This window comes from Pyxicephalus adspersus, chromosome 5 (genome assembly GCF_032062135.1).
Source record: "Pyxicephalus adspersus chromosome 5, UCB_Pads_2.0, whole genome shotgun sequence".
In the NCBI taxonomy this organism is placed as follows: Eukaryota; Metazoa; Chordata; class Amphibia; order Anura; family Pyxicephalidae; genus Pyxicephalus; species Pyxicephalus adspersus.
The window spans coordinates 14,278,178-14,305,588 of record NC_092862.1 but is presented as its reverse complement, the minus strand read 5'-3'; the positions used below and the strand labels follow the sequence as shown (position 1 = coordinate 14,305,588).

Here is a 27,411-nt window from a genome sequence, read left to right as displayed (position 1 = left end):
TGTACAGCATCGTTCATGCATCGTGCAGTCTTTTCTCGTTGGAAAGGATCGTGAAAGATCCTTTCCAACGAGAAAAATTGCAGGTGTGTATGCAGCTTTAGGGTTTAAGTTTGAATCTCAGCCAGGAAACTTCACGGAATTTGTATGTTCTCCTTTTTTTTAGGTGTCTTTCCTCCCACATTCCAAAAACATGCAGGGAGGTTAATTGGCTTCCCCCAAACTGGCTTTAGATTATGGTAAACACATATGAGTATGGCAGGGACATCAGATTGTGACAGTTGGTGACATGACTATACTTTGTAGAGCACTGTGTAATCTTTTGGCCCTATATAAATACATTTTCATAATAAACTGCATCTTATTTATCTAATGTTTATAAATAAACATTTTCTATGATTTATTTAAGAAATCAAAATGAAGTAAATTATAAAAGATTTTTGGAATGACATAAATATCAAGAGTAGCCACAACATTGCCACAACACACATAGAGTTACCAGAAGCTGGATAAATACTGTACAATAAACATTGCCTTTAGCCCAGTATTTGATATTTATGTTGGACTACACATGAAGCTGATATAGTCCTGAGCAAATATTGTCAAAAGGAGATAAGAAAAAAAGGAAAACTATTGTCATCCCATGCTGTAGTTTACACATATTTTACAAATAAAGAATTGTATGCACAGTTGGCCTTTATTGTAAAAGTTCTCCCTTAATCAACATATGAGGACAATCAGGTAACATTGTATCTTCAAACAGCCCCTTAACTACTACTACCTTTCTCCCCTCTCCCTGACACAATCACATTGAAAATGATAGTTATAGATTAGATAAGAATCCTACAGAGTCGTATCACACTCCCAGATGCATAGTAATCTCACCAAGAAGTAGCAAACCACACCGCAAGATAATATGTTTGTACATATTGCCCTTGAGGTTGTGTGTGGTTCTTCCTCCAGAGAAGGAAAAGCAGCCGCATAGCCAGAAGCAATTTACCGATTTCAGGACATTGCTGTAATCCACCACAACCATGTGCAAAGTGTTGGTAGAGGCAGCCCATACATAAACATTGGTAAGATTATTCTACTGTACGTGATACGGGTTTGTTTATTCTTCTGGCAAATATTTTTATAGTAACTCTGTGCTGTGATAATACTTGCCTAATCTTCTTAGCCAAAAATAAACCAGATTGTTCACTTTATTCATTTTTATTCCACTAGTTTGTATTTCAGTTGCACAGGTGCATACACACATAGTGAGTCTGATATTTCAACAGAAAATAATATACCAACATTAGATTCAACATATATAAGAAGTTGACCGTTTTGGTGCTTACCCTTTAACTTATAGATAACACGTACAGGCCTCCAAGGTTCTTCTGGACACTAATTTTATCACAATATGAAACAATGATAATAACGAACAGATAGCAAAAGGTACTGAAGATGTTGTGAATGGTTCATCTGTTTTAGATTAGAGTATATGGAAACATTTTATTCTAGAATTTCTAACTTAGATATGGTGTTTAAATGTAGCTACTTCTCCTGTTCCTATATAATCTACTGACCCTTTGATAAGTGGTAAAAGTTAGCTGTACTTAGGAACTAATTTTCCACAACTTGGTTTGAAATCTTAACATTATACCCCCTGTTTTATTATACTCATTTACATTACCATTTGTCTAATATTTGGAGAGAAAATCCCACCCATCTATTTTTAACTTGGATTGGCAAGTGATAGGACCCATGTTGTTAGCAGTTTGGTCAAGATACAGTAATCTTTCATGTAGCCGTCCCAAGCTGACCTTTTTCATTGATGATATGCCATTGTTCTCACTGGGTCCAGTTTTATGATTACTATTTCATGTACATTTTTAAAGCATCCATGTGCATCAAGTGGCCATGGAAGTCAATGGTAGTGCATGATATTGCATGATATAAATGTTTTTGTGTGCTTTAAATGCATGGCTACTCAGAGTGGAAACACTAGGCCTGCCTACATTTAGGGAATATCACGCTCATCTGCATTTACACATTTTCGTTATGCATTTTCTTGAGTTATGTGCTTAGGATCTAGAGAGGTGTAGAGATCCTAAGCACATAACTCAAGAAAATGCATAAAGAAAATGTTTAAATGCATCAAAAAAGTCAAGAAAACAAACACACATAAGTTAAGCCAACATTAGAGTTTCTCAACAGTGCAATTTGGACTATGGTTGACCAGCTTCAAAGTGTGGAAAATTTGGACATGATTTAAAAAAGCTCCCCGAGACTGAAGAAGATAGACCATCATGGGAGAACCTGGACCAAATCCATTCCTAGTTTGCTGGATGAACCTGGATCATTCAGCAAACCAGGAATAGATTTGGTCCAGGATTGAAAACATTGCTAACCCGAAAATAAGCCCTAACATGATTTTTCCGTATTTTTGAGGATGCTCAAAATATAAGCCCTACCTCAAAAATAGGCTAATAAATATATATAGATAGATAGACAAGAGGTACTCATTTAAGGAAAGCGCTATTGCTAGACATGAGAAATTGGGGCCAATGGTTCTAAAGGAAATGGAGTCACAAGAAATTCAACATGGAATTCAGGGTTTGGAGAGTTTTGATGAGGTTCCAGAATGTGATGACATGACTATTTTTGAATAAATGTTGATTTTTTTGTTTAAAAATAAATGTCGATAGTTGTTCATAAAAAAAATAGGGTATATTTCCCCTGCTGAAGTGTACTACCAAATAAAAGGAAGATAAATTGCTAGCATATCACTTGACCTAAAGAACCTTGTGATCCCTCTCTATAAAGACTGTAACCCTGTTTTTCCAGTTCTATTGCTGCATTTACCCGCAAACGTCCAGAGATAGGCAAACAATGGGGAAAAAAACTTACACTTTGTAAATATTGAGTTTTGAACAGTCCATCCAAAATACAGAATTTCTAACAGCTTGGGTTTACAGTAATAGGCATTTTTCTGGTCATGTAGATGTAGCTCCAACTTAATGGATCGCTCTATTTCATTCATTAGAGTAAACTAAAGGTTCTTGTTGGAGACCATGTAACCTATTAATAATAAACTACACACAGGCTTATCACTAAATGCCTCACTAAACACATACCCCTGGAGAAAATAATGGAGGCTTACATTGCTTTCTAGAAAGTGTAACTCTAATTACAATGTAGGTCATATCCTACATCGGGAAATCAATATAACGTAATAGGTGATTTATTTGTGGTTTGTCTGACTACTCATATGAAGGCCAACTAGACCTTGTACAGTCACCGAGATTCTTACAGCAACTTTACAAATCTGCATGATGTGTCACAATATAGTAAAATATAATTAAAACACAAAATTGTACTTTTACAATAAAAGGCTAATTCTGAGGTTTAGACCAATAAATTTGACAACCTGAAGCTGGTCATACAAGTGGAAATGATCAATAATTTAATGAACATCTGATTGTTAAAAAAAAATTGTTAGTACAATAGACGTTGGTTGCCTGAAATATCAATCAACCCATCCACAAATCCTCATGAATTGAACTACATACATTATGGTATAAACTAAAAACTTTAATTATTATTAATTTGTATTCATATAGCACCGACACAATACACAGTGCTTTACAAAAGCTAAAATAATTTCACTTACTGTCTCTCAAAGGGGTTCACAATCTAAAGTCCTTACCATAACCATATGTCATTAACACAGCCTGGGGGCAATTTTGTAGGGAAGCCAATTGAACTAGCTGCATGTTTTTGGGGTGTGGGAGGAATCCGAGGAGTTCCTGGAGAAAACCCACATAAACATGGGGAGAACATACAAACTCCTTGCAGGTAGTGTCCTGGACAGGATTTGGAGCTGAGACCTAGTGCTGCAAAGGTGTGAGAGGTAGCCAAGCAGCTAACCATGCTGTTCAATGGATTTTATTAGGAAATAACTTAAACAGAAAGCAAAATTACATCTAATTTAAGGAAAAACGTAGATTTTTCCGCCAGGTTTTAAACAGAGGCAATTTACATCTCATCTTATCCTCTTGCATTAGACTTAAAGCTTTGATTTACCCATTTCATTGTTTGGAAATACAGAAATTTGCTGGAAAGTTGCTTCCTGTATGGCCCCCGGGCCCTTCCTCTCCAGCCTGACTGTTCCTAGGGCCACTACTTTCTTATATTAGATTTTAGTTCTTTCAATTACAAAGACTCAGAATCACATGTGAATGTGGCAATCTGAATGAAAATGTACTCTGCCTAGGAATGCCAATTCCTCCAGGCTGACCTTATCCAGGCTGACATGAACTTATCATGGCATTGTTGATACTTGCATAACTCCTAAAAAATTGCTGACACCAACACATATCGGGGTTGAGGGCTCTTGATATAAGTATTGAGACTGCTGTTTTTAGGAAACTATATACAGCACCCTGCATACCCCTCCCACCAGCTAGGATCTGCCTGTATAGAAGTCACAGAGATCCATAGATGACATCACTGGATCTTTCATAAAGTATGCAATGAAGACAGAATTTTTTTAAAAATATCATTTACATGTGGAATGTAAAATATGTTAAACCTCAATTTTAAGTGTTACACTAATTCATTACTTACCCATCTATCCTTCTGATCCAAACTGAAGTCCCAAGCTCTGGCCGGTCTGCCCCCCCCCCCCCCCGCGGGGTCAGGAGAAGGACCCCACTGGGGGAGCGTGCACCGGTCATAGCCATGGACCATGTCTCTCGTTTGGAATTGCAGGCTCAAGGCGGTGGGCCGGTTTTCTCTATGAACACAACACAGACCTGCGATGGGAAAGTGGGCAGGTTCTGGTATCATGATGTCACTCTGGGGGATTGAAATGACACATAGGCAGGGGTGTAGTGTGGCGGGCCATGTGCCCCCTTTTTTTTTGTATACATGGACTACACCCATGTATACAACAAATATTTTATAAGGTGCTTTGGTGATATTAATCAAGACCCCAGATGGCAAGTAGGTCAATTATCATAGATTTAGATTGTTTTGCTTCTGGTTAACATATCCACGTGTTCTTATTCAGCTACATTTCAGCAAAAATGCAGTTTATTTTCAAACTTTAGTGCTTCTTGTTCCAAAACATAACTTTTCAGGAAGCAGACAGCTGGGTTTTGGAGTCTCCTCTGCTTTTGTCCTTTTCATAAAGCCGGTATTATTTTTGGCAATTGATGCTTGTTACTTGTTGGTCTTGTCATTTGTCCCAAAGCATCTGTTTACCTGAAATTAAATAAACGATTCAGTATAGAATGGGCAGACAAAGCAGGATGGACAAACAAAGCAAATGAGAATGCACAGCAAACAGGACAGATAACTGATACCTAAATATTTTCATATTGAGCTACTTTTTATTATCAATACGTCTTTTTAATTTATTTTTTAAAAACATTTACTACAATCATGTATGTCTCATAGCATTAAAAATGGTGCAAAACAGTACAAAGAATTCTTAATAAAAAGGCCATATACCATACCAAGCTATTTGCCTTCCATTAACATTGGGGAACCCAATGTTGGGAGACTGGGTCCCTTCCCCACATACAGCCCATCGAAAGACTGATGTGGGTGTTTTTTTGGGGGGAGACCTATCTTGAAATCAGAAAGCCTTCCTATTTAATGGAACTTCCAGAATTTCATACCCTTCCAGGGGAATGATTTTCTCTATCCAAGAACACGGGGCACTACAGGTGATGAATGAGGACAAGTCCCTATTCATCACCTATAGTGCCCGGAGATCCCTCAGTGACAGGAGGATTCCCACGGCTGCACAACCAGGGGAATCATAATGTCATTGTGGGGAAACCTGTAAAAAAAAAAAAAGTTAGTTAGAAAAACACAAACATTCAATAAATTACTTTAAAATTAATTTTCATTTTTTTTTTACACTTTTTTACATTACTTTTTCCCCTAATTTTTACCGTCGAATTCCATTTTTGTCGGGTCTATCTGAATTCAAACACCAACACTAGTGCCTACACATCTCACATGCAGATGGAGTTGTAGGCTTAATTCACAAAAAATGTAATTTTAGCCATATTAATCATTTTTTTCATTTATTTGCCTGATTTTCCCAGCTTTAATTGGCTGTTATTGGGAAAATTACCAGTCTTAATGGAAAGTAATGATCTTATAGATGGATGAAGCCTTATGTCTTTATTATGACTTTTATAGCGATCGAGTCTTGTGCTCAGTTTGTTTAGAAGGAGTATTGCTGTGCCTGAAAAGTATATAACAGGAAATCTGATCATGTCATTTAAAAACATTTATTGAAATTGGGTTATGTAATTCAATCTGAATATGTCATGAAATTTTATTATGATCATATGTGGTAGTCAGGTGATGATGAGAACTCTATGAAATGTAAGAATGTTAAAATTTGATCATTATAATGTAGTTTTATATGATTGCTCAGAGTGTGATAGAATAGTATTATGTACATACAACATGGTTGTTTCTTCTTGCTAGGCCTGCTTTTCCATCTAATTTATTAAAGTGGAACTAAACCCTTACCCTTAAAAACTGCAGTCAGACAGGCCCATTATTACAGTGATGACCCCTCTAAAACAAAATACCCGTACCCACCCACAACTTTTTAAATACATTCACTGAGCTTCCATCAGAGGTGGAATTGGATCTTCAGCCACCTTGATTGGAGTTCATTCAGTTCCTGCAGCCCAGCTGGCATACCCGGCAAATCTGCAGAACTTTGCTTCAGGTTTAAGGGATCTTTTTATAAAACATATAAAAACATTCACCAAACATTCTTTAGTGGAGAATCAGCCACTGATAACACATGGATGGATTCTCCACCAGAAAATGTTTGGTAAATATCAGATTAATTACTTTTAAATAAACCCCAAGACTTTGTTCATCAGGTATACCATGATTGGCATGTAATGTTGTCATTTAAAACAATTCTTAAGTTAAGAAACTTAGTTTTCCTGATACTTTCCTTAAATCCAGTAAACTTATAAAACATGGCTATTGATGCAACAATTGCCAGAACACCAATGCCCCCCCCCCCCCCCCCCCCAGTTGAACCTCAAAGGAATTCAACTTTGTCAACATTCTCATTTTCAGTAGGGTGGAATGGGTTTTAGCACTCCATGACTTTGCACTCCAGCTTTTCTAGTTTCTTTTTAGAACTTTTCTTCTGGTCTTCTTCTTTATTCCATTAGTACACGATTGGCCCTACAAAGAATCTAAAAAGCTGTAAAAGTTTGTAATATTCTCCTAAAGTAAATAACACACCTGTCTATAAGAGGATTCCTCTCAAATCTTTATTGTAGAATTTGGCAGCTGTAAGTCTGTATACACAATGATGTTTGTTTAGTAGGGAGAACAATAGGCGTGGCTTAAAACTTATATAGACAAATGGGTTGGGTTATTTTTATTTATATCATTTATTTATTTATTTATCATTCAAATTTATTTTTATCATTCAAAATTTATATTAAATAGAATTTTCAACCGGGGCATGTTTTATGATATAACCTTATTTGCTGACATCAGTCCTTGGTATTTAGTAAAAAACAAATATTTTGTTTGTCAGTTGTAGGAGGTGAAATGAACATTTTGGGCTAAAATCGTGACCTATAAAAAAAAATGATACTTACCCTTACTTCCATAGAGTCCTCGATTCCTCCACAACATGTCTTGATTCAGTCCTGCATTGTCCTGCATTCTTTATTCGTCCTAGTCCCACCATCTTTTTGTTTGCATTGCGCAGGTGTGAGACCGGGTGACATATCCTCCTGTAATTGTAAATGAAGAGTGCTGATCTAACTGTGCATGTGTGAGATTGACACTTCCATTATAGAGAAAATATCCTTCCACACATGCCCAAGATCAGGCATGCACAGAAGGAGCGGCCCCATGCTTCCTGGGATAAGTGACATAGCCTAGGAAACTCTAGGTGCTCATTCAGTCCTAAAAGCTGTGGTGGTAAAGACAGAAGAGAGAGAGAGGACCTCTTTTTTATTTTTAAAAGAGTTAATTAGGAAAAAAACAGTTTTACTTTACATAAAAGAGTTATCTAACCTTTTACATAAAATAACCATTGTGGTGATAGGTCTGGAGTTGGTGGTTTACAAATTACAATAAACAAGATGCATAGGTGATGATGAGCACCCTCCATTTCTGGAGGCTATCATCCCAAAATGCAACCTAGAAATGGCTCAGTAATCACAAGCAATATTTGGATATCAAAAGCTTTGCTTGGATTTACTGTGGAAATTATGGATAGTTTTACTTGGCATTGGTAATCCAGTATAAAAATAACCAGATAAACAGAGGATCCAGGTGGCAGTAAGCAAAACACTAGAAGATGACGAAGACAGTGCTGAAAATCCATCCGTATATTTTTACTAATAGCAATTACATGAGAAATTTGAACTTTGATACCCAAGTACTAGCACTGGCCTTTTTATTGTGTTTGTTTCCAGAAAACAATGACATAGTTCAGTGACATAATTGAGATACTCTGGCTTTTTTCCTTTTTTTTTTCATTAAGATGCCCTAGAAAATGCAATGATACAAATGCAAGGAAAGGAAAGTGTCAGAGTTACATAATATCAGTTTAGAGGAAGTGAAAATAATGATTGGGGGTAATTTTCGAATCTGCCTTGTAGACTTTGGAGCAGCCTTTCTCCACCTGTTTAACATAGGGTACCCCTTAAAATAATTTTCAGCTCTTTAGGGAACCACTACTATAATTACTATATCCACAGCTCAAAGTATATTAGTGTGAAGGCCAGTAAGAAGAAATCCTGTTACATTGCTGGCCATTGGGAAGAATGTCACCCTTACAGATAGCCAAAAAGATAATTGGAGTCAAACTGACCTGAGACGCAGAACTGTTCTATGCTTAAGGAAACCTTGGCAACCTGGAGGAACTCTGGTTGAGAAACACTACTATAGACTGTTCTAGCATACAAAAGTCAGCCAGCACAGTATGAGGGCTTTGTATATACATTTTGTTATTCTGTTTAGCCAGCCTAGTATACAGGTGTTTCCTGCTCGACAGCATTGCCAGGACTATAAAAATCCATTTGTTGCTGCATTTAGGATAAACAACCTGTTTATTGACCCACCACTGGCCTAGTGACTGGTTAGAGAAGAAGCTTCATTGTACTGTTATAGTCATGAATTTGTCACCATGCCCCCCTTGTAGTTGAAAGTACATAAACTAAGAAAATCCCAAGAAACTTTGTGTTTGAGTCATCCATTCCTATATTACTCATTTTACCAGGTAATCAAAATATTCAATCTTTTGAAAATAGAGTTTGATTTTCACTTAGGGACCCTACCCATTCATGGCATCTCTGCCTCATCCTTTGGTGTTTAACATCTCCATACCCCTTCTGACACTCAGTTGGCCTGTTGGAGACTCTGAGCCTGATTTATTAAAGCTATCCAAGACCGGTGAAGATAGACTATCATGGGATAACCTGGATGAAATAGCAATTATGTAATGGATCTGGTCCATGTTGAAAATATTTGCCAACTAATACCAAATAATTTTTAGTAAATCAATTCAAGTTTTGCTGGATCACCCAGGTTCTCCTATAATAGAACTAATAATCCTAGAGAGCTAAATCAGGACCTCTGTGTCTTATTCCTGTTTAAGCTCTGTGTTGCAGCAAACATAGGATTAATGACCTTCTTTCCTTTACAATGGGACATAGAAGGTACCAAAATTTTCCAGAGGACCAAACTGATAACCAGAACAGAAAGATGCACGGGGAAAGTATTATATTTAGCTGGTATAGTTTCATCATTTTTTTGTACTTCTCTCCTTCATTGGTACTATTTCAAATATTTTAATAAATCCTGTAAAAGTAAATGGCACAATAGATTTTTATATATATGTTCAGTATATAGTTAGTTCACAGTTAAAACTGCAGGCAAAATAAGTGTCATAGGGGTGACTGAAATACAGTATATATATTAATTACACACAACTAAGCTCAATGTTTGTCAAGCATTTGAGAATTCTTTTTTCCTGTTTGCTGTTTGTGGTTTGGTCACTTCCTTATGACTCCATCCTTCACAAAAGGACTCACAACAAACTCATGTTTTATGTTTTTTTAATAAAGTTCCTGTGTGTACACTGCGCTCACAACTAAAGGTGATAAAAGGTGGGGTGATTTTTCACTCAATCCATTTAGCCTCTTCATAACATATTCACCAACATCAACATTTCCTCCTGAATACTTCTGGGTAACACCAGCAGCATAAATAGGGGAGAAAGGTTGAGGGAGCAGATTCAATATATATTGTGCTAAACAAACTGCTACAATCTCCTGCTGTTTAGAGAATTGTGTGAGATAGGAAAGCTGTTGGTATACAACATCAAGTTGTAAACTCTAGAGCAGACATTCTCAACCAGGATTCAATGGAACCTTAGGGTTCCTTGAAAAGTTGACGGGGGTTCCTGCATAGTTCTGGGGCCACCTCAACTTGGCAAAACTAGCTGTATAAAACCAAGGACATATTTTGCTGTCTGGAAAGATAGCATTTTTCCAATTAATGTAGAGGTTCCCCAACACCTGAAAATTATTTTACAGGGTTTTCAGAGATAAAAGGTTGAGAAAGACTACTCAGGAAGGATCACCAGCAGGAGGTGCTTTTTAAGCCTATTAATACGGACCTGCTGCCAAGTTTGCACTCGATTGACAAAATCGATCAGGTTGGAAATCACCAAAAGACTGCACACATGTATTCCACCCTTCCAATTCTTTATGGCCGACTTTTTTACTTACATTTTGTTTATATATATATATATTTTATTTCGAATGATCAAAAGAGTGATGAACCAGCTTTGAATTGGAATGAACGATTTACAGTATGCATTTATTGTATTATATATTGTATTGTACTAAATTACGAAATACTTTCCCCTGCAGATATTTGGAGGCCTTGTGTGGATTTTGGTGGCAGCATCTAATGTGCCAGTGCCGGTTGTACAAGGATGGGTGATGTTTGTATCGGTAACAGCATTTGTCTGCTCTCTCCTCTACTTATGTGTGTTCCTGTGTGGCCTAGTCAACATGATCCAAACCAACTGGAACTTTGTGGTAAGAGTGCCTCTTTATATCTATATTAGTCTTTCCAATGTTAAGTAATATAATGGTTAAATAGATATGACTATAAAAGACCTGAACACATGGAGTAAAGATTTGATGTCTTATAGGATACACCTGGAAATGTTTATTGTGTCTAAGCATGATCTTGAATTTTTCCAGATAAATAATAATGTAATTTCAGTGCCTTCAGTCTAAATCTGTATATCTGTAGTATGAGATCATATGAAGCACTAATGCTGCTGACTGTTACCCGTCTCCAGAGATTTGGTTTAAGATTTGCAAATGTGACTACTCAGCTGATCTCATTGCTGGAGAGAAAGCTGTACCTGAGGACCTGCACTGCATGCATCTCTACCCGCTTCTTCCTTATGTATTCACTGTATCTATGTTTTGCCCACTTCAGCTGCTGTTTTTTTCATTATTCTCCACCAGTAATCAGTTCATTATGAGCAGAGATCTATTGGCTCACACAGTACAGGTCCTTTTTAAAGCAGAGCTAAACTTATTACTCCTTTATCATTGGCATGGCATCTTAACAAAGTCCACTTCTGTGTTGGAATTTTCAGAGCCCCTGATTGGCCAGGCTGAAATAACATTATTCATTCATTCCCAGCACTCCGCTCTGCCTGGATTGTGCATTGAGCCTACATTCAACAAAATAAAAACTAATCAAAAATACACCTGTGCTAAAAACAATCAACTGGAAATAAAAGATTTACAGTTTAAAGCATACAACTCATAAACATATTAGATTCATTTAGATACATAATAAATAAACTTTACCAGTCAGTTCAAAAGTTTTACAGAGTCGCCCACAGCTAATTATTTAGAGGTGCATCCAATATTCACCAACATTCCCTGGTGGAGAATAAATCACTATTTGAACACATGAATATGGAAGACGCAATATCCAGAGAATCTTTAATGAATGTCAAATTTACTGCTTTATTAATGGAGTTGTAGGTGCTTGCTCTATTGAGTCACGTGTGTTCTGGTTGGCAAAGATGTAAACTGAATTTCAAAAGACAACTTATCTCAGCTCCTACAAATTCCTAACATTCTGCCTTTCTAAAGACTAATTGGCCAATTCAAGTGGAAGTGTTACCTGAGATGCAGTAATGTGATGAAATTTTATTCTTTGTTTTATTTACCGTATGGTTAGTTGGTTTATTTTCCATTGGGGGGGGGGTTGCTGGTGTCATTTTCATCTCAAGCAGTGGCCCTGTTCAATGAGATTCCCATAGCTTTTGCCAATCAGTGACAATAATTAGGAAGTTTGCATTGTTTGGATGCCACCCGTGAGCCTCTTGGTGTTCACAGTGTATATGATAAAAGAGTTTTCTATCTACATGCCAACCAAGACACCTATAAGTTCTTTCATTTTCACTAGTTTTTAATTGCAGACTTCACTAACCACTGGAATGTCCATTTTACTAAAATTGTTCAGCGTGATACCAACCAAGCACCAGTCTGCCTATGTCAGTAATGACCTGTGCCAGTAATGGGTGTGAAAGGTATAATTCTGCACCCATTGCTGGCCTGCTAAAGCCATTGGTGAGAAGCTTATCAGTGTTCTCAATCTATAGTAATAACTATAATATCCAAAGGTTAATGATTTGGTCTTTTAGTATCACTTCCATGTGACTGAGTTACCTTGTTAGGTTGACTGGTGTATTCTGTTACCACCCTCCTTATAGAAGATTTTTGTTGTTTCATATCTCAATTGCAATAAAGAGTTCTGCATGTAATAGACTTGAAAAAGTTACCTCATTCCAAGGATAATTAGATCAAAAGACCAGAAATCCTTACAGAAAGGTGGGGTCATCCAGGTAAAAAGCATTATTTAAAGGCAAAAAATGTATTTAGTTCATAATATGAAATTCAGCATTTAAACAGGGTATAGAATCTCCAACAGCAAATTAAAGAAAATATATACAATGCCATCTCTCTTTCCCTCTTTCTCTCCTAAATATAAAATATATAGTCACATCTAAAGGTACATAACTTAGGTAATTATATATGTCCCTCAGTTAGGTAAATTATATACAATTTAACTAAGAGTTCAATGACTTCCAACGCAAATTATCCAAAACGTTTTGCAAATTCTCTGCTTCATCAGGGGGCAGAAAAAAGTTAACTGTAGGGTTTACAGAGTGTATGGTGCAGGCTGGAACATGATATATGTAATGAAATATTCCTTCACATACCTTGCTGATGATTTCATATCGTTCAAGTTGGTAAAATTTGCTGTTTCCACCCTAAGGTACAGCAATGACTAAACAAAGGTCAGACTCCTAAAATAAATGTACTCCGAACTAGGATAAAGCCTAGCCTAATAAAGTATTTAGGGATTTATTGTAAAATGTGATTTTTAGATTCTTATTTTAAAATTGTTGAGGACAGAAATAACAACTTCACATCATTTGTTTTTTTCTTCCAAAATATAACACCTTATACTATGATTTCTCTGTATATACTTCTATACTGTAATGTGTGCCCAAAACAGGTCTTGTCACTCCTTCAACCTAGTAGTCCCTTCCCCAGTGACTGGAGCATGAAAAAGGAAGCAGCCAACTAATGAGCTATTCCCTGCTTTCTCCTCCTATCAGTATGCACTTTAGCAGCAGTCGCCAACCAGTGGTCCGTGAGAAGAATTTGGTGGTCCGCAGCTCTGGCAACTCTGGCAGCTTCCCAGTGGTCAGGAAAAGGACCCCACTGGGGGGAGCATGGGCCAGAGACCATGTCCCCCGTATGGATCTCAGGCTCAGAACAGTGGGCGGGTTGTGCCTCTGGACATAACCTGCCCACTCTCCCATCACAGGCCCAAATCTGCGATGGCAAAGTGGGCTGGTTCTGGCATCATGATGTCACTCTGGGGGAAGTTTCTTCCCTTTTGAGTGACACACAGGTCCCTATGCATGTACGGTCCATAGTCCTTGCATTTAGTGGTCCGTAGGTCCGAAAAGGTTGACGACCACTGCACTATAGCACAATTGATTATCTTGCTTAGCTGTTTTTTCCTTTTCTTAGTTTAAATTCTACTGTATAGGGACATTAAGAAGTGGATATCAGGTAAAATGCAGTTAGTTTCCCTGCGTGCATTTAGAAAACAGGATTTTTGAACAGAGCTACATTAATTTGTGTCTTGTATATTATTATTATTATTATTACTAAACAGGATTTATATAGCGCCAACATATTACACAGCGCTGTACATTAAATATATCTACCCATCCATGTTAATGCATGGAGTCCATGTCTAAATAAGTGTAAAAATGTCCCCCCCCTATACAGTAAAATGTCTCCTTGTAACTAAAAGAAGAATGACAATAGATTCAGCATATTCTGTATCCAAGTTGCATCCTCTGTCTCTATCCTGTGGCCCTTGAAAATAAATACCCGTTAAGTAGCAGTCTCTAGTTTATTAAAGTCGTTGACAAAGACAGGTTGTATTAGCGGATTATGTCACCCAGCTGTCACTTCAATGATTTACGAGGTCTTGTGACACTCATGTGATAGGAGCTATGAGATAGCGGTCACCTTTTACCGAGGATATACAAGTTAATGTTTTACTGCAACATAAAGTTATAGGAAAACGTGAAACATACTTGTTTAAAATATGCAATGTGTGTTATTTATTAGTAGAAGGTAATACCTCATGATGAACCTGAGCTAGCTAGAAACGGATACTATGCTCTGCCAATTGCCATTCTCCAGTCCAATGAGGGAGCCCTTACCATACACAGACACAATCTCATTGGACGTCTGAATGGCAGTTTAATGCACCATCAAGTCATAAAAAGGCAGATAATAATAGCAAAGTGAACAGAAAACTAATTTTTGGCTACACAAGTCCAGGAGGCATGTTGGATTCACTTTAATATATGGGATTACTAACATTTGGAAAAGTGCCATCAGTGTAAGATTTCCCAGTGATTTGCACAACCTGAATTTGTAAGTTTTGATTTAGTTGTGCAAGATACAATTTAATAGGCCTGATTGAAATATGATAGGAGATAAATTGAGGTTAGTTCATTTGGAAATGTAGGCTATGGGAAGAAGTGGACCCTTTATCAATGTTTTTAACATGGGGAACCCCTTGAAATTATTTTCAGGTTCAATGGAACCCCTGCTATAAATACAATACCCACAGCTCACAGTACATTAGTGTGGTAGTCATTGGGAAGAATGCCTCTTACATTGCTGGCCATTGGGAGGGATGCCACCGTTACAGATAGCCAAAAAGATCACTCGTGTTACTTAAACTGACCCAAAAGGGATAAATTGCTCAAGGAACTCCTAAGCAACCTCTGGAGGACCCTGGTTGAGAAACGCTGACCTAGACGTTAGCAGAATCCTGCTTTAATATCAGATTACATGCAGTCTGTTTATTTTGTCTTGGTTTAGTTATAAAGCCCCTTCTGAACACTGATTCATATAAAAAGTCAACCTAAAAAAATTCAATTTCTGTCTTAGCTGTTGATTAAAACCATGGATTTAGATTTTCCCATACACTTTAATATTGTGCTTGTGGTTTGAGATTAAGGTGTTGCCTGCATACATGTTATGGCAAGTTGCTTCTGTTCCTGGGTTGGGTGTGGGTGTGAGAGATGACATTCACAGCCCCACCTCATCACTGTATCTTTAAGACAAAACTAAGAAGTCATCCGTGTTTTAATTACAAGTTTTACTTTTTTGGGTGTATTTTTAATTTTGGGATTTTGCAATTCAAAAGTACCTGTAGAATGCAAAGCAGCTACTTATAATACCAGGAACTGGAATCTATATGTTGTTCATGACAAAGATAATGTCATTAAATAAATAAGTCTAATAATGAAATGTATATAGCTGGCAATAATTTGGGTTTGAGCTTTCTTCATTGACATTTCCAGCAATGAGGATTTATTTAGAATATTTTCTTATGAGTATTGAAGGCAAACACCATTGGCCGTTTCGGAGAAAGGTAGCATTGGCAGAATTGTTACTGGCATATTTTTACAATTGTCACAGGATCGGCAATATAGCAAAGTCTTCCAATGCGTACATTTGGTTTGGTGATTTCGGATTTCCTTTACTTTGGAGTGTTATTATTTTATTTCCTGTCTCCGGGACAGTAGGAAAAGAGAAATCCCTCTAATTCATTTTAAAAAAAATTTCAAGTCGAACACTTGTTTGGCAAGTGTGATACATTTTGATTTTGATAAATATATAATAATAAATATATATATTTTTTTTTTTTTGGCAGGACCTTGCATACCACTTTTTCACCTTTGTGTTTTACTTTGGAGCCTTCGTCCTACAAGCAGCTGTGACGTCTTTAGCCAATCTTGAGAAGAATTCAACAAGTATTCTGCGCCTCGATAACCGAAGGATTGGACTGAATGTAGCAGCAACGGTACGTAAATACAAAAAGAATTACTGCTAAAGAGACCCTGTCTTCAACCTAAAAAAAATAGTACAGGAAAATCAAGTATTTACATGCTTATTTTTTTTCTATTTACTGGCAATGTGACTTTGATTAGCCAATACCCCAGCACGCTCCTACTTCCTCCTTGCCCATCATAGGCCGTTTATGGAGGTATTTAAAAAGTCTTTGTGCACACCAAGGTTCCCTTCACTACATATGCTTTCACCAGAATGTGCGAAGGTAGGCATTTAGGTGAGACAAACTGATTGATGAGTTATATCGCTCTCCAGCTGATTTATAAGGCCAATTTTTGGGTTAACTTCACTAACTGGTAAACAGACTTCCTAAGTAGAAGTCACTGCTTTCCCCTCTTACCACATAAACTACATACATTTGAAGCCGTTATGGCTAGTAGTGGTTGTCAACATCAAATAGATTTGTTCTCTTAGGGTAAAGACATTTACAGCTTATCCAAGTTTCTTCTTTAGGTCTGCACGTCAGGAACATATCCTTGCATTTATATCCACTCAGGCAGCTTAATCACCATGAATTGTAAAATGGCAGAAGTCCAAGAACAGAATTGGAGCTGTGAAAATTGTGTAACCAACTTGTTCTGGTTGCACAATCCCAGATATTTTTCCAACTAGGAGTGTTTTCATATTACTCATTAGAAATCAAGTAGCTTGGGCAAGCTGCAAATGTTCTCAACAACAAGTCAAGTTAGAGATAACTACTACTAGCTCCATCACCTAGATAATGAAAACCTTAAGAGATAAATCTAGTTGAATGTCAGTAACTACTGTAAGTTATATTGTGGCCTTAATAAATGATAAATGATCATCTTAACATGGGGATATCATCTTAACAAATGTTATTTTGCAGACATTTGAAGCAGTTTCGTCACCCTTCATCCATCTATGTGCCATCCAAGCTGAATATTCCTTAGCAGACCTAATGGATTTAAATACACTTTGTGAGCACCAAACACCTTGCAAACCAGATATTACTATATAAATGTAGCAATGACACCATAACCAGGCTGCACATAAATGTGGAGAGAAAAACTTTGGAAAGGACCCAGCAGTCTACGTGCTACAGGCTGTCTGCAGATAACTACAAAAAAAGAACAAAACATAACCAGCCATCCTGTACAAGCAGCAATGGCTGCTCTTTATTACAGGAAGCTTTTATACAGAGGTAAAGTTTTAGGTCTGCTAGAAATACACAAAACACACCAATAGTCTAATAAAAAATACACATGGCTTTTATTTTTAGACAATGTTCAGCATTAAAGCAAGGACAGACAATGGCAGCCAAAAAATCCACAAACATTTCTATGCTTACAGTGCCTGTGGTTGCACCAATCCCTCATATATTTGAATATCAGCTCCGTTCATCTACAGAGATGAATGGAGACTGTGGTGTCATTCTCAAATGCCATTTATCTGCAGCAAAAAGTCAAGCTGTGACCCACGTCTAAAAATTCAACTCAATTGTCGGTTTAAAACACCCTGCTACTCTCCTCTCCAGTTCACCAACAAAGTCAGAAATGAGAAGAAATGGAATAACAAATGCTTGTTTTAACTAATTCTAAAATACCCTAGAAGCCAGGTAAACACAAAAAAGCGAGGGCCTCCCCAGTTGTTGCTAAGGCATTTGTTGAAAATCTGTTGATAGATCTTATCAGCGCTTGAATGGTCAGAAGATGACTTGTTGACACCTGTCTCCTTGGGGAAATGTTGATATGCACCCTTCAGATAAATGCCTGAAGACAGCAAACGCAGGAAACGCCTTTACTAGGAATTGTTCTCGTCCAATAATTGGCTCAGGGCCGATATCAAACGAGAATCTTACGCGTGTACAGCACTCGTCGACCATCGTCTGAACGACCGTCCTGGTGGATCCACGGACGACAGACGACGGACGATCATAATAAAAGTGAAGGGAGAGAGCGCAGCGGGGTTCTGCTCCATCTTTATCCCCCTTCCCACCCCATAGAGCAGAATGGGGCTGTATGTACAGAACTTGTTCATGTATTGTGCAGTCGTAAGTCATTGGAAAGGATCGTGAAAGATCCTTTCCAACGACAATTATTGCTCGTGTGTACATAGCCTTTCATTCATAATTGTAGTTTTTATATTTAAATATATAATATTTTAAAATATAAATTGATTTAGATTGATTAGAACCACTACTTTCTGTTTAAACTGTTGTATTGTCCAAAGAGTAGAACCATTATAGTTTATAATCCGTATATGTGGATTAGTATTTATGTACATTCTCTCTTTTCGTGTTCACAGATTTTTGCCTTTGCAGTAACAGCTTGCTATGGTTGTAGCACGCTGCTGGGATTCAGAAGGTGGAGGGGACAGTAACCTGGAACAAACCAAACCAGATGGACCTGTTGAAAACTGATACAAGTCAATGAATGCAAAAAGCAAGAGAGCAATATAACCCGATGAACTGAAAGACAATGGCCCAGGTCCCAGAATGACCATGCCGAGACATTCCAAGCTGAATGGACTGGTTCCAGGCTAGCACTGCGGTCTATGTATGAAAACTGCAAGGACAGGAAATAAGAGGTGATGCCCATAGAAAATCAGATTCCAGCTGTCATTTTCCTATGGACAACATTTCTTTGTTTCCTTCTTTCCAACGTTCATGAAGCTGTTCCCAAAGCAATAAAGGGAATAAAAGAAAATGCAAACAGAAAGGGATATGTAATGGCTTTGTGTTTTAATTTAAGAAAATTTCATATGGACTTTTTTAGTTGGAAATGCTGTTCAATGTATGTATTATGGAAATTTTATGTTGGAGGAAATCTTTTAAATAAAAAATAACAATGAAACTCCTTTTGCCTAGTTGATTACTCTTTGCTATTATAGTCTTCAATATATTTAAATAATCCATTCCATCTACTAACTTATTCTTCCTTGTGGAGTTTCATTGGGTATAGCTGGCCTACCTCCTGCACCTCATGAAGCCACCCATTAAAATAATGGAACTTTAGCAAAAGGCAGAGGCAGAAGAGACCAAGACAAAGCAATATGATGTACCTTCTTTTTTCACCCCTTTTTCCTTTTTTCAGGAAGATCAGGAACTGACCCTGTCATACACAGGTCCTGCAACAATTTTGAAAAAAAAATAGTAGGGGTCTTCAGAAATGCTTGTTGCTGCCTTTAGGGTAGTCCTAAATACCCTTATTCTTGGCAATGGACTTTCTAATCAGAGTGGGTCAAATTGTAGCTGCATACTACATACATTTTTTTGTATTTGGTTGCTTGATAGCTGGGATGTGGCATACTGTCATGCCCACTTCCCTAAGCCCCCACCCCAGTCTAAAACTCAGCTGTCCTCCATTGAGATATTCATTAAGTTTGGGAATAGGTAAATATGAGACTGGACGAGGGTGGTTGGGGAGAGTAGACAAAAATATAATTGGTGCAATTTTTTCCTAGAGTATGCAATTTTTAAAGCTAATAAAATGTTTGTAGTTGTATATAGAGTAGGCCTTTGGGCCTTAACTTTAACTAGCCCTGGCTACAAGGCCTACCTAATGCTGGCCATCCCTAAAAAAAATTACTCTGTGATCAATACAGATCTGTCTCACACCAGTATATTGTTGTTGCAGAATTTCCAAAGAAGCCGATATGAACTAGTCCAGTGTAATTTTCCATACTCAGCCGTTTACACCACTCTTAGCCATACTGAATATTATTACTATTATTATTATTAAACAGGATTTATATAGCACCAACATATTACACAGCGCTGTACATTAAATAGGGGTTGCAAATGACAGACTAATACAGACAGTGATACAGGAGGAGAGGACCCTGCCCCGAAGAGCTTACAATCTAGTAGATACTGATAGATACTGAATATTGGTATTGTGACTTAGAATATATCACAGAAGAACCTAGCTTCTCATGAATGCCTTGAATCATGTCATAAAGAACAAGTTCTGACTTTTCATAGTATGAAGGGAAGTACATACAGACAAGTTCCTTGTAATGGTATGTATGGACTACTGCAGGAAATATTTATATTGAAAGTGTTTTTTTTACCTAAGCCTTTACATAATAGCAATAAAGCAATCGGTACCTGCAAGTAGGGTAGTGACATTCCTTCATATAACAAAGTATAGAAGAGCCCTTAGGGGAAGAAATGCAAATAATTTAAAGTTATGTCTTTGAAAGTAAAGAAGGACTTTATAAATCTTATTATGCATCTTAAAACCCAAGTAGAGTAACAGAAAAAGCAAAATTTTGAGTTTGCACTGAAAAAAGGAATAAAGGGGAAAATATCTAATTGGCAAACAACTGTCAGACATTCTTTACAATAGAGAGATTTCTTATAAATGAAGTATATAAGGACAGGATGCTAAAAAGAACCCTCCCAAAAGGGACAAAGACAACAACAATAGGGGAGAAGAACCACAATTATACATGATATTCCGAACAGTTTTATGGAATCAAAGTGCATTCTACTATCAATTCCTTTGGGGGTTCTGATGGCTTGGAAAGCTGGGAAACATTGTTACGTTACAAAAACAAGTTAAAATATAAATACCTGCAATTAGTTTATTCAGAAGTTGCAGCTAATTGATGATTTACCCTAAACAGATATGCTCCACCTTAGATTACCTATGTGCCCTTTAACCAAATTATCCTACCCTTCTGGTAACTTCGGATGAATTTAAGGGAGGAGAAACAGACTCATTGGCACTCTGCACAAATGTATTACTTTCCATACCAGATACAAAGCTTAAAGCCCAATCTTTATTCTGCCCCCATTACCCTGTAATGAGCTGTGAAGGTTGTTAATATGTCACCAAAATGGACAATTTGGGGTATTACAGTTTTTATTTAATTTGCACACGTGCAGTTTTGAAGCTTGACATACCTGATTTTATTTACTTGACATTTTTTAACATCTTTTACATTTTGCAAACCATATTTATTGTACAGCGCTGCGTAATATGTTGCCGCTATATAAATCCTGTTTATTAATAAAAGTAATAATAATAATTGTTTTTATTTACTAAAAACATATATTTGATACAACTGCAGAAACATATTATTTTGGTATTTGACATACAGTAAGTCAAAACTATAAATTGTAGCATTTGTGAAATGCTTTGATGTCATGTGATTATGGTATAATCCACACAGTGCCGAGTGTACAAGTTCAACAAGTTAAAAATCTGTGTTATCTTTATAATCTGGGCAACGTGTCACTTACTTTCTATAGGTGTAGAACAGCTATATGGCCATAAAGTCCCTCAGGCTTTCTTTACTTGTGTGCAGTATATGGTTTACATTCTTGTAGTGTAATAAAGTCTTATCAGCTCTGGGCAGGACTAGCGGGTGTCAGCTATCGTAGCTGCAAATATGTTAATGTTCTCAGGGACCTCCATTTGAGAATCCTCTTTTTATTTCTCAATATAGCGAAATTCCTTACAGTTAAAGACATAAATACATAAATGGCAGCTGTTTTGGATGCCAAACTATTTGTATATATTTTTATTAATCTCTGCAAGACAGCATAGTCCTATCTGGAAGAACACAGGATCTGATTTTCCTTTGCCGCAATTAAAGGACAAGGGTACTTACAATGATATTGCCCTAATACTCCCCTTCTGCAGTTCATTACTAACCAAGACTCATGTACAACATTAGCTTTACATTCTGTTTCCCCCTTTCCCTTCGTTGTAGACCCCCCTACATGTCTGTTGAGCTCCGTCTACTTCTCATCTCCCTGTGTCGGATGTATAGAGTCTCTGAACCTTGTTCCTTGATCTTGGTTAGTTCTGAATAGCAATTTTGTTTAGGTTAGTGCAGAAAGGGATTAGATTGGCTCCAGCTTTTAAACATCACACCTAGAAACAGCCTCAGAACTTATTTTTGTACCAATTTGTACATTGATTAGTACCAGTGGAAAACTACTAGTGGGCCAGAATCAAGGACAGACGTGGCCCTCCTACCACCACCATTACCCTTTGGCTGCTCTGGAGGCTGAGGAGGGTCCAGGTCCCTTGTGCTGTGGCACAGTTTGCACCTTACTATGTCCACCCCATTTCCCTCTGCTTTGTACACACATTGACATGATTGTGAGGTCCATCATATAAGATAAGCTTATATTCTGTCACTCTCTGCTCCCACCATTTAGCATGACCCTTGTTAGTACATGAGCATTGCAACACAACTGTTTGATTGTGTGTGTTTCTATTCAAGCTCTACTTTACAAGAACTGAAAGTGATTGAATGCCAGATTGAATTCAGACTCTTTTTCAGTCTTGTGGACAACCAACCTCATTCAGCTCTGGAGTTCAGTTTTAATAAGCACGCTGTCCTACATATACTGTATGATAGCCCATTTCTATTAGTAGTCACATTCAACTGGACTTGTTTATTTCATGTTGAAGATGTTTGGAGCAGCTTGGAAAGCCTTTAACATTTCAAGAACACGTCCAGTTGAATGTGATCAACTACTACTAAATATACAATGACCAGGATAAATGAAAAACACAGATATATTATATGCCATTTTTTACAAATTCTTTGCTTTTTTATTACCAAGCAAGAAGAAGAAATTGTTTTTAGTGGAGCTGCATCACTAGTGTAACACCAGAACCCAATCAGTCCTATTTTCTCCAATAGTGTGCAGCCTCAGAGCAAAATTGAAGCAGATGCTAAACAACATTTTTTAGGACAGTACTAGTAAGTACGAGGAGGTGCTCGCTTTGTCCAGAAAGAAGAGAGCCAGAGTAATGAAATAACACATTTATTCCACATTTTCCCCCCTGAGACTGATGCACTTGGTACAGCGTAGTTGCACTTTTTCTAGATTGTTCAAATAAAAGTCCTTTGGTTATGCCACAAACCAGCTCTCACCAGCATCTTTGACGTCAGAAATGTCCTCAAAATGTTTCCCTTCAGGTGTTTCTTCGAATTCAGTGAAAAGATAATAGTCCGATGGGGCCAGGTCGGGTGAGTAGGGGGGATGGTGGGCCAATTGGAAACCCAGGGTGTTCCATTTGGCAGCCACAACGTTGGATGTGTGCGCAGGTGCATTGTCCTGCAAAAAAAGGATCCCTTTGGTCAACTTTTCCACGGCATTTCATCCTAATTGCCTCCTTAAGCTGCTCAAGGAGGTTAACATAATACTGTCCGCTGATACTAGAGCCCTGAGGTAGGTAGTCCACCAACAGAATAGCGTCTTTGTCCCATAAAACAGAAGCCATGACTTTTTTGACCAATTTCTGGGTTCAGAACTTCTTCGGCTGCGGGAAGCCGCTATGGCGCCATTCCTTTGACTGTTCCTTGGTTTCAGTATCAAAGATGTGGAGCTAGATTTCATCCTCAGTCACTAACCTAGCCAAAAAGTCTTGTGCAGCTTCAAAATAGGCCAAAAAGGATTTGGGTGCTTCAACTCGTTCCTTCTTCTGATCACTGTTCACACATTTCGGCACCCACTTCATTGAAAGCTTGCGCATGTCTAGGATAGTGGTTGTAAGGGACTTACCCGTCCTGCGAGCCCGCGGTGTCCCTGGGGATCCCAGCCACAGAGGGAGACGCCGCTGTAGCAGGCAGCATGGCCGAGGCTACTGCTCTGCTCGCAGCTTGTCTCTCTCTGCAAGCGGAGGGATCCGTCCTGGCCAAACTACTGTTCAGCCAGGCAGCATCCCTTGCATCCCTTCAGATGTGGTTACTGAATCTCCTGCTCTCAGCACTCCTTTGCATGTGCAAAGTAGTGCACGTCCTAGGGGTACTGTACTCTTGTACCCCCCGAGGGCGTGGCACTCGGTTGCCTCGCCCCGGGGCAGGACATAGTTAGTTTGAATTCCCTGCGGCCAATCTGCTGCAGGGGATTCAGTTAGTCTCCTATCAGACGGCGCCAGGTGGCGCAAGGCCATTGGTCACTCTGGCCATTTAAGGAGAGCCTGTCCTGTACACCATTGCCCGCTATAAGCCTCTGTGAATTCAGTGTGCTTGGGTGCGTCATTGTGTTGGTTAAGTTTACCTGCTTTTGTCATCTCCATAGTGACCGGGTCTGAAGTTGACTCTGCTTGAACTCTGCCTGCCCTGACCTTGGATTGTTACTGACCATTCTGCCTGCTGCCAGCCCTGACCTCGGATTGTTCTTGACCTGTCTTTGCCTTACCCTCTTGTACTTTGCTTGTTTGGATTTAACCCTTGCTGTGCTTTATGACACTGAATAAAGCCTGATTGAAGGATATCTGGAGTTGGTTGTGGTTTGTGTGCCCAAGCGCATTACAGTGGTGATAACAAACTCGCTGGTCCTCAATAATCAGCTCACGGACAGCATCGCAGGTTGCCTGGTCAGTTGAGGTTGGGGGCGCCCACTGTGGGGCTCATCTTCAACGGTGAAATGCCCAGTCGTGAAACAAGATATCCAGGTTTTGACAGTGCTATAGGAAGGACAATTCTCCCCCAGTGTTTGTGACATCTCAGTGTGAATGTCCTTTGCTGACTTTCCCTGGAGAAACCAAAACTTCATGACGACCCATAACTCCAAAGACGTGAAACTTGCTTGTGCCTCTGCCATCACAGATTCTCACTAAAAGAAAAAACAGTTTAAGAATCACAAAGACCTGATATTTGCACAGTTAAATACTAAGATATTAGGCTGTCATATGCCCCCACACTAATTTGTCCATTTCATCTGGATCGGGGGCAAAGCCAGGAACTTCTCAGCACCACCTCGTAAATATAGGTCAATAAAATAAGTGTGATATCGGTAGAGTGTGATATGGGCTACATAGTGATGCCAGAGTGTGCTGGATTCTGATACTCAGTAAAAAAAAAAAAATGACAGTTGTATTACTGAGCAGTTCCCTTTGAAAACCTGCATGACTTGTAAGTCCAGTTGCACATGGTAGATGCAAATGATACCCTATAACAAAACAGTAACACAAACAAAGGACATGAACTCTACCTAAAACAAAGCATGCTAGATATACATGGGAGTTTCCATGTCAGACTTGTTAGTCCACCTTGTGGATCCTCAGCAGAGATATGAAAAGTATGAAAAAGTATGTTCGCTTATTTACTATTGCACGTCATTTCTTCTGGAAGTCACTATGATACAGTGTAGAAAAAAGTACCGACTCTATAGCACCCCACACAACACAGATGAATGCACAGTGTACTACTGTGCATTGCTCAAATGAAGCATAGGCATGTTTTCTTGTGCATCAAGGCCTATCTAGGGCCCAAATAAAGTGATTGGATTCCATGCATTAGTGCATGGTGTACATAGATTCTAAAAATTGGCAATAGCTTGCATTGTAAAGGTGGTGGTGGTGGCTAGAAGGTTGGGGTGTTTGCTCATGGCATCTACAAAGGTAATTCCAATACATTTTAATAATAATGATGACATAAATGTTTTAGTCCATTCCCTCCCTAAAAAAGTCCCCTAAAATGGTGGTAGTTTTAGTAGGATAGGTTAGGAGGGTAGAAAACTTTTTTTAGTGTTGGATAAAGCAGGGTTGGAGTTAAAAGATTTTTTTTTGTCTGTGTTTGATCTGGGGATTTTCATTTCATTTTCGGTAATCAAATTCTCTTCAAAGTAGGGGTAGACCCCCTTTTTTATGTATAATAACTTTTTATTGAACGATAAACAAGATTATAATAACACATTGTAAAAAGATACAAAAGAAATACAGTATAAAACATAAGGGCAGAACAAAAGGACAAAATGGAAGGTAAAAAAGAAACAAAATAATGAATTTATAAAAAAAAAAAAAAAAAAAAATAGGTGTGGGGGGTATATAGCACAAAATGCGATCTTTCATTTCTCATCCAGAAATGCAAAGGTAAGTACACTTTTCCAAATATGTACACATATGTACATATGTACTACAGTTAACATCTGAAAACCGAGTTACCGGTAGTTCAGATAAGCCTGGATTGCAGGGGAGTATTTATAATAGGTCCAAGAGTCCCATGACATATTATCCTTAGAACCATGAATTTCTCATAATATTTGAGATTTCATAGATTCAAGTTCATTAATTTTACACATCCATTCAGCAATAGAGAGAGCTATCGTAGAGCCCCAATGTCTAGCTATCACTCTCTGACCTGTTATATTTAAATGCCAAAGGAGACCTCTCTTAAAGGTTTTAAAGGAGCCAGGTAATATAACTAAGAGTGTGATATTCAGGTGGAGTTGAATATCGGTTACCATAATATGGTTGTAGATTTTAAAAATTTTTTCCAGAAGCTTTCTATTGCTGGCCAGGAATTCTAGATATGAAGCATAGAGCCCTGGGGTGATCACATCTCCTGCATTTTGCTGGGTATGTAGAACCAAGTTGATGGATATCCATGGGGCATCTAGAACACCTACTAAATATTTTGTAACATCTCTACTGGTCTTTATTAGATCTGGATAATTTATGTATTTATTATATGATCATTAAAATTGCATATATGGTGGATAATCCATGCACAACCTTGATCCATTTAATCAGAAGCTTTTCAAAATGGAGGTAAATCACCATTTTTTAACTTTTCACCAAGTGTAGGTGCATCCTCAGCATTCCAAGCCAGAAATCTGGTGGACTCCATAGTTGCAGGAAAATCTAGATTAACAAAAAGTGGAATTAAAAGGCTAGATTTAGATGATAAAAACTCCTTACCATGTACCCAGTCCAATATCTGGTGTAGAATAACTGCTTTATAATATAGTCCAAAATCTGGTAGTGCGAGTCCACCTCTGGATTTTTACCTGGTAATATTTAGTTTACTGATCCGCAATGTCTTCCCAGACTATATAAAAGAGCGAATCAAACGCTGCAGGCAGGGAAAAGAATAATTCAGGGGTGGAGTCGCTACTGTGTGGAATTAATATAGGATT

The 27,411-nt window shown here is 38.0% G+C and overlaps 1 protein-coding gene across 1 annotated transcript in view; it reads left to right on the top strand.

Moving 5' to 3' along the window:
* The window catches only part of MAL2 (mal, T cell differentiation protein 2), a 25,074-nt gene extending 5,698 nt beyond the window's left edge, over positions 1-19,376 (top strand). The window contains exons 2-4 of the mRNA XM_072410703.1: positions 10,938-11,108; positions 16,363-16,512; positions 18,825-19,376. Of these exons, the coding sequence (XP_072266804.1) occupies positions 10,938-11,108; positions 16,363-16,512; positions 18,825-18,899 (396 nt within the window). The 3' untranslated portion in view covers positions 18,900-19,376. The remainder of the gene's footprint in view (positions 1-10,937; positions 11,109-16,362; positions 16,513-18,824) is intronic.
* The last annotated feature ends 8,035 nt before the right edge of the window (positions 19,377-27,411 follow it).